The 14713-nt window shown below is 40.5% G+C and overlaps 1 protein-coding gene across 1 annotated transcript; it reads right to left on the bottom strand.

Annotated features, from left to right (window-relative positions):
* Nucleotides 1-249: 249 nt before the first annotated feature.
* On the bottom strand, nucleotides 250-7723 carry LOC104545260 (prokineticin receptor 2-like). The gene is made up of 3 exons (XM_010190349.1): nucleotides 7633-7723; nucleotides 5462-6138; nucleotides 250-1124 (listed from the first exon to the last, which is right to left on the bottom strand). The coding sequence occupies exons 2-3, from the start codon at nucleotides 5977-5979 to the stop codon at nucleotides 428-430; spliced, it is 1215 nt and encodes a 404-aa protein (XP_010188651.1). The 5' UTR covers nucleotides 5980-6138; nucleotides 7633-7723; the 3' UTR covers nucleotides 250-427.
* Between the last annotated feature and the right edge of the window lie 6990 nt (nucleotides 7724-14713).

Here is a 14713-nt window from a genome sequence, read left to right as displayed (position 1 = left end):
GTAGCTGTGCCATTTATGTGAGCAGAAGGAAAAGGTCACCAAATAGCTTAAAGTTATGAATTATTATCTTGAAGGGGTTATTTCTCTTAAGAAGAAACAAAGAAGCATAATTGCTAGGATCAGCAATCAACTCTTCCATCATTGTAACATTCTTTAATGCAAGCATAGACTTTTTTTGTTCACCTTAAATTTTAAACAACACTAAAATGAGTGTTTATGTTCCAGTTTTACAGATGGGTGAACTGAGATTATGGGATTATACAGCAGTCCAGGGAAAAGGATTTCTGGTGGAAATGTATAGTAGGCTGCTTTTCAAGGGCTCTCACCAATGCTGGGCGTTTCCACAGACAAGGAAGAAGCTTCTGAGGGGGTATTATTTCCCCTTTACCCACTCTCCAAAATATGTGAGATTAGAACTCTAGAAAAATTATTTCAGTTTTATGCAGTCTACCTCTTCTGTGACTGTCATTGCACTTGTTCTCAGGTCTACATCTGTGCTAGATTTGTTTCCATTATATGTTGATCTCCATCTAAGCAACATGATCTTTTTGAAATACTTCAGAGTGTTATTTTTCACTGTTACAAAACACATAGTATTTATCATGCTGTTACTCATAGCAATGCATTCAACTATGTAAAAAGCAGTAAGATAATGCTTCTCTTTCACAAAGATGGTGGGGAAAAAGTCACGGACAATTGTGAAGCCATAGAAAGGTGCCCAGCAGAGAACATAGGCAGTCAGGATGCACATCAGTACCATAACAGTTTTTCTTCTGCATCGAAGTCTCTTTCTGATCTGTTCCGTCTGAAATCCCGGTACAGTTTTAAACCAAAGCTCCTGAGAGATCCTGGCATAACACAACGTCATCGTAGTCACAGGTGCAACAAATTCAATGCCAAAGATGAAGAGGAAGTATGATTTGTAGTACATCTGCTGGTCAACTGGCCAAATTTGACCACAGAAAATTTTCTCCTGGCTTTTCACTATAAATAACACTGTTTCAGTAGCAAAGTATGCAGATGGGATAGCTACAAGTATAGAGACAATCCAGACCAAGGAGATTAGGATGGCTGCTGTTTCATAATTCATGCGTGGTTTCAGTGGGTGAACAATAGCCAGATATCTAGAACAGGCAAATACATTCAAAATTAAGTCTGGAAACACTATTAGTCAGAACATACTTCAAAATACAAGTAGACAGAATTATGCTATCATTCTTCAGGAGAAAGTCTGACAAATTTGCCTGTGAGGAGCATTAAGAAGATTTTCTGAAGTAGCAGCCTAGACACAAGTTCCTGCATCTAGGGAGAAACTCTAGAGCAAGTGGCTGAGGGGTTTGTTTGGACAGTGGATACTTGTAACCTGAAAATCTGAGTGTATGTTAGGGTGTCTGAGGATGGTTTTAAGACCTCAGTCTTAAACTCCTACCTGTTAACAAGATTAAACTGAAAAAGTAGCAATTTTATATTACAAACTTTTCCTTTTTTACAGAGATCACATGTCTGGGAGCTACTGAAAGATGGGAAGTGGAGAAAGAGAGAGAATGTTCCTATTACTGACAAATATGTTTGCAGGACCTAGTAAAACATGCAGGTGATGTACTATCCAAGACATGCCATGATAAAGTCATCTGGAAATTCTTTGCTGGACAGCACATGTGCAAGCAAGAGTTTGAAACATGGAGTAACATATACCTAGTCAGGTGAAGGTAAAAAGACAAACTTGTAGAAGCAGGAAAATGTTTTCCCTAGCCAAAGAACTATTTAAATAGTTGGTTTTATTTTACCAAGAGGTCAAACATACCTAACAGTGTTTCTGTTATTTTCTTGGTTATTCCATGGGGTGCAGAGAGCTGAAGCTGATGCTAATAAGTGGTTACAGCTGAGCATGTTTTCAAGCCACCAACAAAGGACTGATTTTCTGCCCATGCAAATATTTTTTTTTTGTTTGATGGAGGTGAGTATTGCTAATTAATCTTTAATAATGTGGTAGGTAATATGCCAAACCATAAAACTTCAGTTATGTATTTGCACTCCTTATGACTGTAAATCTGCAAGGTGCACTGCAGTGTTTTGCAAAGAAGTGTGGAGAAATGGAAGTACATTACTTGCAAGACCCATCAGTTGCCCTTGATTCAGTTAAAAAGGGGCTACAACCAGATGGCATTCACTCTGGCAGTTTGGGAGGTTGGTTTTTATGAAGCTATAGATGTAAGTAGGGCTTATATTAGAGTACAATGTCCCAGGAAGATTAAGATATTTTTGCTAAAAGGAGATTTTTATCAGAGGCATTCCAGAGCTCCCAGTACAGTTGTATTTAACACAAAGGAATGTTTCAAACAGTGGAATTTTGCATTCATTCAGAGACTTTTCTATACATAGATAGCATCCACAGGATATATTAATTCTAAAATAAAATGGAAAGTCAGTGATGCTTTTCATCATCCAGCTCTTGGAAGTAAATGAACTTCTCATTGCTCTTAATAGTGAAGGCTAAATGTCAAGGGACAGCAGAATTACTCAGACCCTTTGTGCAGCTGATTAATATTTTTAGATCGAGTCCTGTGGAAAAAAGGTTGTGGGATAATGTATGTGTATGCATTCATAAGTATGCATATCTGCTCAGCAGAATGTTTAATTGATTGGGGTAAATCTCTACAAGAGTGACAGGATGGACCGTTTTTGGTGGATCTTCCAATGTCATTGCTTACCACACTTGGGCTGTTACTGTGGAGCACATGAATTAAGATTAATGGGTCCTGGAGCACATGAACTGAGTTAAGATTAAACTGCCCTGTGCTCCAAAAGTGTACATAAAACACACCAAGTGCCCATGGGTGTTCAGCCCAAGTGACTCAGCTAAACCCCCAAAATTATTTGTAGCATGGACATTGGACCTTTAGCACAAACTTACGCTCTTCAGATCCTCTTCTTTAACATCGTTATTTTCTAGTGTAGATGTGGCCTTAAATATGTGAAATTCCTACACTTCAAGTGAATACACATCAAGGAAGATGAAGGAGAGCCCTACCCAAGGGAAATTCTGTGGGACAGGCTTACTCTCTCTACACATGTGAGCCCTTTTAAGTGATCTGGGAATCATGGGAATAATTCTGTTAGGAGCCCATTGTTATTAGAGACCTAAGTCAATGTCCCACGTGTTGCAGCCAACATGGAATGGTTGATTGTTAAATAAATGATGTTTCTCTTTGTTTACCAAGTCAAAAGCTCACCAGAAAAAAAAGGGCAGTGGAACCAAAGCAGTGTGTTCTTACAATGAACTTCAGTGATAAATCATTACCAGGATTGTTTTTAAAGATCCATGAGGACATAAGCTAGAAATCTTTTGATTTCTTAGCAAGCATGAGGGCTCAATAACCCATGTTACTGCATCAACCTGGAATGCACTAGCAGAGCTTCCCAAGACATTTTTTTAGAAGTTGAAGAAGACAAGTAATAGAAAATGGTAATACATACATGCTAGTGTTTAGAAGCTTAACTCTGAGTCCTCAGCTGCTGTTCAAAGGTAGTTTTGTTAGACACTTGTTAAGGATTTGTTTCATAGGAGCTGATTGTCCCTTCCCGCACACCAGGGAAAACATCTCTGAACTTCTCCAGTCTTTCCACAGACTTCTATTGACATCAATAACAGCTGTATCAGCCACACACCAGCTGTATCTATACAACTATCAGCAGAGATAACTGCTCCTGAGCTGATTTTTTTTGATCAGGTACCAAAAACTATGCAACATTAGACTAGAGCATAAAATGGCATATGAGAGAAACTTGGGGGAAAAAAGGGAAGGGGGGATGGGAATCATCCAGTGTATATATGCAGAGGGTATACAGAGAAGTATATTGTGTTTGCTACACTTGTTGTGATGGCCTTTCTGTAAAGAGTTTACTCTACAGGTCTCTGGATTTCTGTGAGTCAGTCATGTCAGACTTAAGTCAGCATAAAGCTGATCCTCAGTGCCTGGGTCCATCAGAGTCTGTGATACATGAGGCTAAGAGAACAGGAGCCATAAAAAAGAGCACAATTAAATTATACTGTTAAAATTCCTGGAATGAGAGGCAAGCATAGAAATATCTCAGGACTGCAGCATAAAGCTGAAGTGTAACAGATGACTGTCATTATATTCTGCTATCTCTATTATGAAGGCTGTAGGAAAATCTCTGCTAAACAGGGTTAGCATAGTGTTTTATAATTTTCTGGACAATGCCATAAATATGGATGTCATAAATGACCTGTGGGTCTTTCCTGGCTTGCCACTGTGCCATCCTCAGAGAGGTGTGTAAAGAAAGAGGAGAGCATGAGAGGAGAGTGCTGGTCACATTCAGCAAGCATCCTTTTCTGGGTCGAAGCATCCAGCTAAGGCCTCAGTACTATCAAATGGTAATTTAATGATTGTTGGGTTTTCTCAGTAGGGCACAACAGAGAATAAGAACTCTATTTTGCAGGCTAAAAAGAAGACTTATCTTTTAATCTCTTTCACACCAAAACAAAAACTGAAAAATACCTTAGAGTGAGAAAGGAATATCCTGTAAGGCAATAACCCTGTTGAAAACTCATCTGTTAAATTCTATATCATTAATCAACTCTTTCTTTCTCTGAAGAGTTGAGTGCCTTATGGGAGACCTTATTACCATGTACCAGTACATAAAGGGTGGGTACCAAAAAGACGGAAACTCCCTTTTCACAAGGAGTCACATGGAAAAGATGAGGGGTAATGGACACAAGTTGCTTCTGGAGAGATTCCAACTGAACTCCATCAGAAATTTTTTTTACCATGAGATCAATCAGACATTGGAACAATCTCCCAGGGGAAGTGGTAAATTCCCCTACATTGGTCAGTTTTAAGAGTCAGCTCGACAGGGTGCTGGCTCATCTCGTTTAAAGTATACTTTTACCTTGATAAATTGGACTAGATGATCCTTGTGGTCCCTTCCAACCTGGTATTCTATGATTCTATGAGTATTTACTTCACTGTTTATAGAAAAGGTTAGGCTAAACTAACTAACCAGTACTAACTTTAGTACTGGTTAGTTGTGTAGACCAGTACTGAAGGTCCCTTAGAGATGTGTGGTTTGGATATAGTGCTGATGAACACCCTTGTCTCTGAGTGTTTCTGATTTCTCTCTTTCTCCTCTCTCCCTTATTTCATAAATACTTTCCTACACTTGAATCAGGCACATTTTTATGAAAAGATAATTTATTTCGATAAATCAATGTTCTTTTCACCTGAAAAGTTAAATCAAGAAATTTCCACTGAGTTTTCTTTGTGGTAATATCATGACCTCATGTGATTAGACTTATGAAACAAGATACCCTGGTCTGCATAGTATGCACCTTGGCATCAGATCCTACAGTACAGTTAAGTAGTTTAAAAACCTAGAAATCTGGACAGCCAAGCCCAGAAGCTTTGGCCATCTTCTTGTGCAGTTATAGCACCCCATTTACCTGTCAACAGCTATAGCCAGGAGAGCATTGGTGGAAACATAGAGGGAGACAGTCCGTAGATAGTTGACTGAGGCACAGAGAACATGGCCATGCTCCCAGGACAGTTGCTGCACCACATAGTAGTCCATCTCAAAGGGGCAGCAAACGATGGCCACAATGAAGTCTGAGATGGCCAGATTGGCAATCAGCAGGTTGGTGAGGTTTCGCAGCTTCTTGTAGCGGGCAAGAGCAGCAATGAAGATGAAGTTGCCGATGCCACACACCAGCATGATGCCAACCAGAGCCACTCCAATCACAATCTTGGCTGCAAAGAAGGTATGGGTTTTAGTCATGTCATCTTCACTGTCCAATGGCAGGTCGTAATCACTGTAACTGAAATTGAAAGGGAAGGAGAAGTTTCGTAAGGAAGTTAAATCCCCATCATGTAGATTGTTGATTGGAGCAAAGTTGAGGTTGGTGGTAGCATTTGGGTCATTTTCAGCTTGCTCGGTGGCCATGTCTGTCTTCTTTTGAAACATGTGGCTTGACAGGCCCTTGGTTTCCTGTTAGAATTACCCAGGGTGGCAGGGCATGACAGTGGCAGGAGAGATACCTCATCCAAAGTTTCCTTCTGAGCAGTGAGTCACCTAGTCTTCGGCCCCAGGAAATTATAGAGCAACAGCCTCATTTATCTCCTTCTGTGGGAACAAAAAGAGGAAAACATTTCCTGAGAGGAAAAATACTGTGCTTGAGGGAAGACTATAGCCACCTTATTGCCCCACAGCAATATTGCTGGCTGTGCACAGTGGGAAGAAATACCCTGTGAAAGGATGCTTCTGTTATCATAAAGTCCCTTGAGTTGCATAATACACTGGTTGTTACACCCAGAAGTTTTATTTACCAGCAATAAAATTTTGTTTTCAGCACACAGTGAAAGGACAACATAGTAGGAGTGTAAAATCCAGTTTAAACCTCCACCAGCCTTCAAGCCCATGGTACTGTCATCCCTGTGCAGGGTTAAAAAATGAAAATAAGATGGCACTTCAATTTGCTGAAAAGTATCTGATGTGCCTTTTGGACAGTGTTTTTGTTTTATACTAGATGTCTCAGTCAGAGCAATGTGAGAGGTGAGAATAAAAAGAGAAATGATGTCCTGGCTTCTAAATAAATCTATTAAGAGTTGCCAAGACCCAAGAAAATAGCAAAGCCAGCACCTTCCATTTTGGCAGCCATTAACTGAGTAAGGGGAACAAATTTTCAGCCAGCATAATCCATTATTGCTTCTGTCAAACCAGAGGCTGTTTGCCAATTTACACAGACAAGATTTTGTCCTGTGTACCAGCTTGTAGGGCCTTGCTGTGAAGGCAAATCTGCCATTCACAGGGAGAGTGCTTCCACAAATAGGCTCTTGGAGTGAAAGGGAGAATCTTTCTTAAGCAAGATAACGTGCCTTGAATTTTTGACAGTGGGGAGAAGCAGGCTCCCTTCTTTGTAGTGCTGGTTGTACCAAATGCTAAAAATTGATTTATTTTCCACACTGAGGAAAAAAAAATCCTTAATTTTGCCTCTACTCTGTATCAAAATGCTGAGAGGGCTGTCTTCTTCCATCTTCCTGTGCCACATCTGGGAATCCTCACATGAGATTCTCAGCTGTCAGGACAATCTCATCCCATCCCAGAAGAGAATCAGGGGGCATTACTGCTTTTTCTGTATTGAGGTAGTAGATCTTCAGGGTGTCAAATAATATTGAACGTTGTCTACCATGGCTCAAAGGACAATCTGCATAGTGGAGCTGTTCTCCCCTTCCTTCCTTGGAACCACTCTCAGCCCCTGACATACCGACACTTAAATTTCTGAGAGAAACTCTCTCGTACAACTTCTGTCTCCACATTGTTTTTGAAACTCAGAATTGCAGAACAACAGAATAACAGAGAGCCAAAGACTAAAACTAAATAACAGTTCTAACAATCAACTGCTTTACAAGGCATCCCCACAGCTGCCTGGAAATGTAAACATTCATTTAAGAGAAGTGCTAAATAAATACTTGAATGCAAAATTTCTATGTTGGTTACAGCAAGAAGCAGTATCTGTTTCAGGCAGGTTTTCCTGCAAAATACCAAGAGCAATCTTTAAAGTAAATAAAGACAACACAACCAGCCAAACACTGACATAACACTATCAACTAACCATACCTGCAGTTGCTCTCATCTTCTTGTGAGTCTGAGGCACCCTGGGGGCAGCATCCAGGTTTCTCCCCTGCAAATGTGCTGCTATCACTGGAGCAGAGAAAGGATTCAGCCAGAGGATTTTCCTTTCTCTCTCAAGCAGGTTTGCCCTGCTGCTCAGGGGAGGGTGGCGCCACTGTCTCTGTGCATGCATCTAAAGCCTTTTCTCAGTGGGAGGCACCTTTAAGCTGTTCATGCATTTCTGATTTTAAAGAGGCAGTGCAATACGGAGACAATAGAGCACAGCCTTTTTGTTTGTTTGTTTTTCTTCTTTAAGCCCTCTGAATGCACTGAATCAGCACAGCGGCTTTGTTACAAATCTGAGCATGGAAGGTGCAAAACCCTGGTCTGCACTTGCTTTTTGTGTTTTGTCTGTGCTGGGCAGCAGCTACCTGCACCTGATGTGACACAGAAGCGAAATGCAAACCTCCTAGTGCAGAGGAGTGAGAGGAAGGAGGGTAAAATACTTTCCCAGGGACCTTTCTCCATGGATCTTTCCCCAGCTATTGCCTTCAGGACAGCTGCTGTGGCAACACCTGCAGAAGGAGGGTCAAATGTTGAACAGCCATAAATCAGAGGACCCCTGACAGCTTTCTTTGTCCTTTCATGGAATTACTCAGAGCAGAAAAGTGGCAGTGAATCCTTAAGGACTTGGTGTCCATTGCTAATGCTGCCCTGCTACAACAAAGGCTGGGATTGTAATGGAAGTACTCTAAAGCCATGAGATGTATGCAAAAGGATTTCAAAAGCAGTCACTTCAAAATGCTGTCAGTCTGGTGGGATTTTAAAGGTATTGTGTATTTTGAATTGCTTCCAAGGAACCAAACCATTAATTCAGACGTGTACTGTCATCAACTGGATAAATTGTATGATACTATCAAACAGAAGTATCCAGAATTGGTGAATCACAAAGGTGGTGTTTCTCCACGATAACGCTAGACCACATAAAAGTTTGGTTACCTGTAAAAAATTGTTGCGGCTTGGATGGGATATGTTACTACAACCACCGTATTTGCTAGACCCGGCACCATCAGACTACCATTTGTTTTGTTCTTTACAAAATGCCTTGAATGGTAAAACCTTCACTGCTGATGAGGATATCAAATCATTCTTGGAACTGTTTATTGCCAAAAAAAATGAAGTTGCCTGAAAAGATGGCAAAGTGTAATTGAACAAAATGGACACTATATTGTTTAATACAGTATTTGTTTCCCATGAAAAATTTGCCTTTCATTTACCCAGAAAAAACATGCAATTACTTTTTGGCCAACCCAATAGTTTCCTTTTACCACCTGTTTCCACTTCCTTCCTGAGAGTTATCACTTCACTTACTTAGGACTAGGGGAAAAGCATCTGAAGGAGCAGCAAAGCAGGCTGTCACTATTGACACCACACAAAGACAGCTGTCAGCACTGTTGAAACAGCAGACATGACACTTTCATCTGAAAGGTCTTTTCATTTCAGAACTGCACGAGTTTCTGTGGACAGTGGCATTCAGACCTCACAGCCCAGTGACACAGGGTTTAGCAGAGCTGCACAGAGCTTGCTTAATGTACAAGGTGACCTAGGGGCAATCAATTACTTTCTTCCAAGCAGAAACTCCTTTATTTTTACTTTATTTTAAAAACTTGTAAATTCTTTTCCATTGTATATTTCCCATTTTCTTAATCTCTGTTTATCATTTCATGATCATGTAAGAAGTGGTGTTTATTTTGCTCAGCTCAGCTTAGCATGGCAATTTTCTGTCAGAAGAACACCACCTGCCCACAAGAATAGTCTATGAAATATGTAGAAATAGCTATAAGAAGTTTATGTTTCTAGCTGGCACTTATAACCCCTTACTGGTGGATGGAGTAGCCCATCTTACCTAAAGCAAAAGTGACAGTATTTGGGGCAATGCAGGAAGCAGGTAGCAGGTCAGGGGCTGTGCATAAGTTTTGATGCCATGGTAGTATGACATGAATTACTAAAAAAACCAAAAAACCCCACATTTCAGTCTTTAAACATTCAGTGTTTTGTTTAATTATTAAAAGTTACTTTTTTTTCCTTTTCTTTTAGATGTATTTGTTAGGCTTTGTCGTGGTGGTTTGTTTTTTTTTAACTTGGTCTTCCTTAGAGCAAATGCCTGTAACCATAAACCCTTCTTTTGAGCAGAAGGTCTGTGAAAGGCAAATATTAGGTTCTTTTCACCCCAAATTCTGCCTGGGCTCACTCATAACTTGGTGTGTACTGATGTGCCAGCTGTGTGCTGTGGCAGCATGCAGCAATGTATATCCTCACTGTGGCAGCAGGTCAGAAGATTGCTGAGACAGCCTCTTTTGCTCCACTTACCTGCTTCATCATCTGCTAAGACTCTTCCCAGTCCCAGTAGTTCCAGCCAACTCTTAGGGATTGCTTAGTTTAGTCTAAGACTGTGAAACCCATTTCCAGAGATTCCCAAAAAAGCCACATGGTTGTAAGTCTTGACTGTTCTATACCAGATATGTGGAATAGCAAAGATCAGTGCTTGAAAACTTTCTGCCAATTGGAGATAAAGATCGGTTTAGACAATTAAAATGTTTTACTTTGTGTCCTGGTTTACTGAGACATAATTTTAGAGTCATTTTTCTGTTGAGGAAAATTGCAGTTTTGTAAAGACTACAATACTCTATTTGATAGGAACAAAGTTGATAAAACTTTGTGGCCGGCCCTGGTATGCAGGTTGCCATAGTGATTAAGGTCTTCAGCATTCTTGAGACAAACAGATGCAGAAGTTAAGAAGAGCAAAAGCCAGGGCAGATGACCAAAGCTGGCCAATAGATTTATTCTATAAAGTAACTGTCACATTCACTATAAATTGAGGAGTTCACTGGGGATGGTCCTCTTCCTCTTCTTTCCTGCTCCTTCTTCCTTCTTCCATAGTTGACATCTTGAGAGGGACTTGTCTACTGTCCTACCACTGAGGCCTACTCCCTCACAATATTGGCTGTGTATAACTCTCTGTATTTTATATTATAACTGTTATTAATATTAGGGGTTTTTTATTATTATTATTTATTAAATATATTTCAAGTCACAAATCTTTCCTTTTCCTGACCCCCCTCCCTGGGTGGAGAGGAGTCACCGTGTGATAAAGCAGTTCTGTAAACCATGACATTTTGGTATTGGCCTCTAGTGAATCTTACTACAATCACTTGGAATTTCTAAGAATGTCTTTTCAAACTCAAAAACTGGAGATTTTATCTGAAAAATGGAAATTTTCTTCTGCTTCTGCCTTTGTGCCCATTGTATGAAGAAGTACTTACTAGAAAGGATTTACAATTGCAGAAGGCATATAGTTTTTTTTATTTCTGAATATTGTTCTAAGATAATTAATATGAAATAATATATAGCTCATACAGAACAACATTTTGGAAAGAGATCTCAGGTTTATACTCTAATCTATACTGCTGTTCCCAGGCTGTATTACATATACCCAGATAATTAACGAAAAATGCTTTCTTGGCCTGTTGGTGAAGAAATTCTGTGATGTAGAGCTCATGTCTTCTGTATGAAACTATGAAATGTTTCTTAGCTGCACCAGATAGAACTTTAATGTCCTGCTTTAAATTATTCATTTTAATATCTCTGATCCAGATCTGAAGTCTGCATTTAGCCTTCTCTTCAAGAGCTAGTTTTCTCATACTCCATATTCCACAGCCTTAGAATTTAGAAAAATCTAAAAGGAGCTTAATATGTCCTATATCTCAGTCAGGCTTGTCACTCATTTGGATTTTCAGAGATGGTCTGTTTTATTTTGGATCTTACTCAAAGACACACTTAGTGCATCTTCTCTTTCAGTGGGTCCTATGAACTGCAGAATGCTTTTGGAAATGAAGGAGCTTTTTAATTGAAGCATCTCAGTAGGAGATAGTTCCTTTTGAAAACCTGCTGATTTCTTTGGAGTTCTAAATATGAGAAGTTGGATTTTGCATTTCTTAAATATTTAACCCTCATCCATTACAGCTACAGTCTCAAATTTAAGCTTGTCAGTATTTCCTTACTATTCTCTGTTGACAAAGCCCTTTGATTTGTATTATCATCTCTTCAGCATCTTCTTTTTCTGCTTCTTTTATTCAGTGAACATTACCTTCCATTCATTTGCTGCAGACAGAATCCTGCTTCTTCAGCTCTCCCCTTCTGAATATTGTGGTGATTTTGCCATTGCCATTTGTCATTGACAGCTTAGCATTTCACCCTGTATTTCCATGACAGGCAGACTAGTTTCAAGAATTTCCCTCTGTAGTTCCCATAATCCCACTTTTACCTGAAAGACATCTCCCTTTGCTTATTTCTAACATCTCAGCACAAACAGATACAGACCAGACACGTGACTACAAAGCATATTTACATCAAGCAGTGTGAATTATGGATGTCTGGCTTGCTTAGGCATAGGCAGAGAAGACTCCTATCTACTGCAGGTTCCCAGCTTCTCCCTATAGCAAGACATGAAGTATTTAAAGCTCATGCCCCATTCTACTGCCTGAGACATTTTTTGGTACTTCATTAAAAGTTTTTTTTGAAGCTACTCAGAGCATGACACCACAATCTAGGTGTCAGGATGAGTCATTAGAAGCTGCTATCACACCTTATTTCTGACTTTAAAAAACATTTTGGGGTTCTTCTGATGTGTTGTCAAAACTGCAGGGACAGATCAGCTTCCCTCTCATAATATTTTTGAAGTCTAAGAGTAGCACTGTAGAAGTGACTGCTCTGACAGGAGATGAAACGTATGTTCGTGCTCCCCAAACTAGGTGGAGATGAAGCAAATCTATCCCAGAAGATGCACATCCATGTTTCGGGATGATAGCTGTGCCCTCCTGAGCACCCCAGGGCTGACTGCTGTGTGTGCAGCTGGGAGTGGAGTGCAGCATACGTTCTGTTGCCTGTTCATGGCTCTGTGGGAATACAGATTAATTGGGTTACGGCCAAAAAGAGACAGATACTGGTTTGTCTGAGATGGTCTGACAGCTCAAGGGCACAGATGTTATAGCCAAGGACTCTAAAACCCTTCCTGTTGTGATGTATCAATTGATTTAAATACCACAGAGCAGGAGTGACAAAACAGCTACCCTGAGAAAGGAACCTCTTTGTTATTTGGTGCTGTCAGGGAGGCAAACCTGCCATTTTCTCTGCTGGTGGTCACAGTGATCCTGACAAGATGTCCTGCCCGTGGAGCAGTTAGTGATCCACAAATCGGTTAACTTTTGTAAACATAGGCTGCGCTTTGTTGCCCTATGCCCCATATATAACTTGGCATTTGTAGCTGTGTTTTGCTGCACATATCCCCTGCTGCAAGATAATCTTAGTTGGCTGACTGTAGTGAAGGAGCCTGCAGGCAGCTTCCCCTCAGTACTAAACCAGGACAGTATTCCACCCATTATTCTATACCATTTATGACACATCCAAGTCAGTATTACTTTTCTGTTTAAATATATATACATGCATATACATATATAGATATATACACAGATATCATTCCCTTAGTCTGTGGGTCTCTCCAAAGAGTTCACTGAGCCCAGAAACAGTAAGTTCCATCTGTCATTACAGTCTTTCAGGATAGGTGAAGTGGTGTGGAATTACTCAGTCAGCTGGTCAGGACTGGGGCTCAATACTATGTGATGGATAGGTGAAGTTTGGTGCATTAGGATGATGTGTTGTGCACCTGGAGCTCGCAGTTGGTGTATGCGATGCTGTCCATGTTCATGGTCTGTGGTGTAGATGCTGATCTGTAATACATAACTAGAGAAATTGTGGTCAGCAGTATCATATAACAACTAGCATTCTACAGTTCAAATTACTAGCTATTCTAACCCAGAATCAAATCTCCTTGAGGCACACATTAAAATTCTCCATCTTCTTGCATCACCCATTAGGTACACCCAGGTCCCTGAGCAAAAGCAATTCCATAGATGTGTTTGCCTTTACCTGAGGCAGGAGTAACCCAAACATTTTTTCCCAACACATTCCTTACATGTACTACAGGGACCTTGTCCTCTTCTACTGTATTTAAAAGTTCTGATTGAGCAGGGCCAGCTTGATTGACAAACTCTCTGGTGTTAACCAACCAGGTGGCTTTTTAAATATCCCAGTTCCCATTGCATTCAGTGTAGTCTTTAATAGTCCATTATATCATTCAACTTTCCCTGCAGCTGGTGCATGATAAGGGATGTGATATATCAACTCAGTACTGTGCTTTTTAGCCCAATTGTCTATGAGACTGTTTCAGAAATGAGACTCATTGTCAGACTCAATTCTTTCTGGAGTACCATGTCACCACAGGACTTGCTTTACAAGGCCCAAAATAGTGTTACGGACAGTAGCTTACGGCACAGCATAGGTTTGCAACCATCTGGTGTTTGCTTCCACCATTGTAAGCACATGGCATTTGTGTTGGTGAGTGCATGGAATTGAGATATAGTCAATTTGTGAGGCCTTCCCATACTTACATTTCAGCCACCTCCCACCATACTGCTGAGGTTTTAATGCATTTGGCTTTAACTGTGGCACATGTGTCACATTCATAGATTGCCTGTGAGATAGTGTCCATAGTCACTATAGTCATAGTTACAAGCCCAATTATATGTTGCATCTCTTCCTTGGTCTTGAAGTGTCATGGGCCCACCAAGCTAAAAATAATTCACCTTTATGTTGCCAGTCCAGGTCCACTTGAGACACTTTAATCCTGGCAGCTTTATTCACTTGCTGGTTGTTTTGATGTTCCTCAGTGGCACAACTCTCGGGTACATGAGCATCTGGGTGATGTACCTTTACAACAAGCTTCTCTAGTCGGGCAGCAATATCTTGCCACAACATGGCAGCCTAGATGGGCTTCCCCCTGTGCTGCCAGTTCTTTTTCTTCCATTAATTTAACCATCCCCACAGGGCATGTGTCACCATCCATAAATCAGTATAAAGTGCAGCCCACTTTTCTTGTTCAGCAATGTCCAAAGCCAGCTGGCTGGCTTTCATTTCAGCAAACTGACTCGATTCGCCTTCCCCCTCAGTCACTTCTGCAGCTCATCGTGTA

This window comes from Mesitornis unicolor, unplaced genomic scaffold (assembly GCF_000695765.1).
Source record: "Mesitornis unicolor isolate BGI_N332 unplaced genomic scaffold, ASM69576v1 scaffold2278, whole genome shotgun sequence".
Taxonomy (NCBI): Eukaryota; Metazoa; Chordata; class Aves; order Mesitornithiformes; family Mesitornithidae; genus Mesitornis; species Mesitornis unicolor.
This window is presented reverse-complemented; position numbering and strand designations above follow the sequence as displayed.

Coding starts and splice junctions, on each gene's coding strand:
- LOC104545260 (XM_010190349.1), bottom strand. CDS start 5,979: ATGTTTCAAAAGAAGACAGACATGGCCACCGAGCAAGCTGAAAATGAC. Junction 1,125..5,461: donor CTGGCTATAGCTGTTGACAG/GTAAATGGGGTG, acceptor TGCCTGTTCTAG/ATATCTGGCTATTGTTCACC.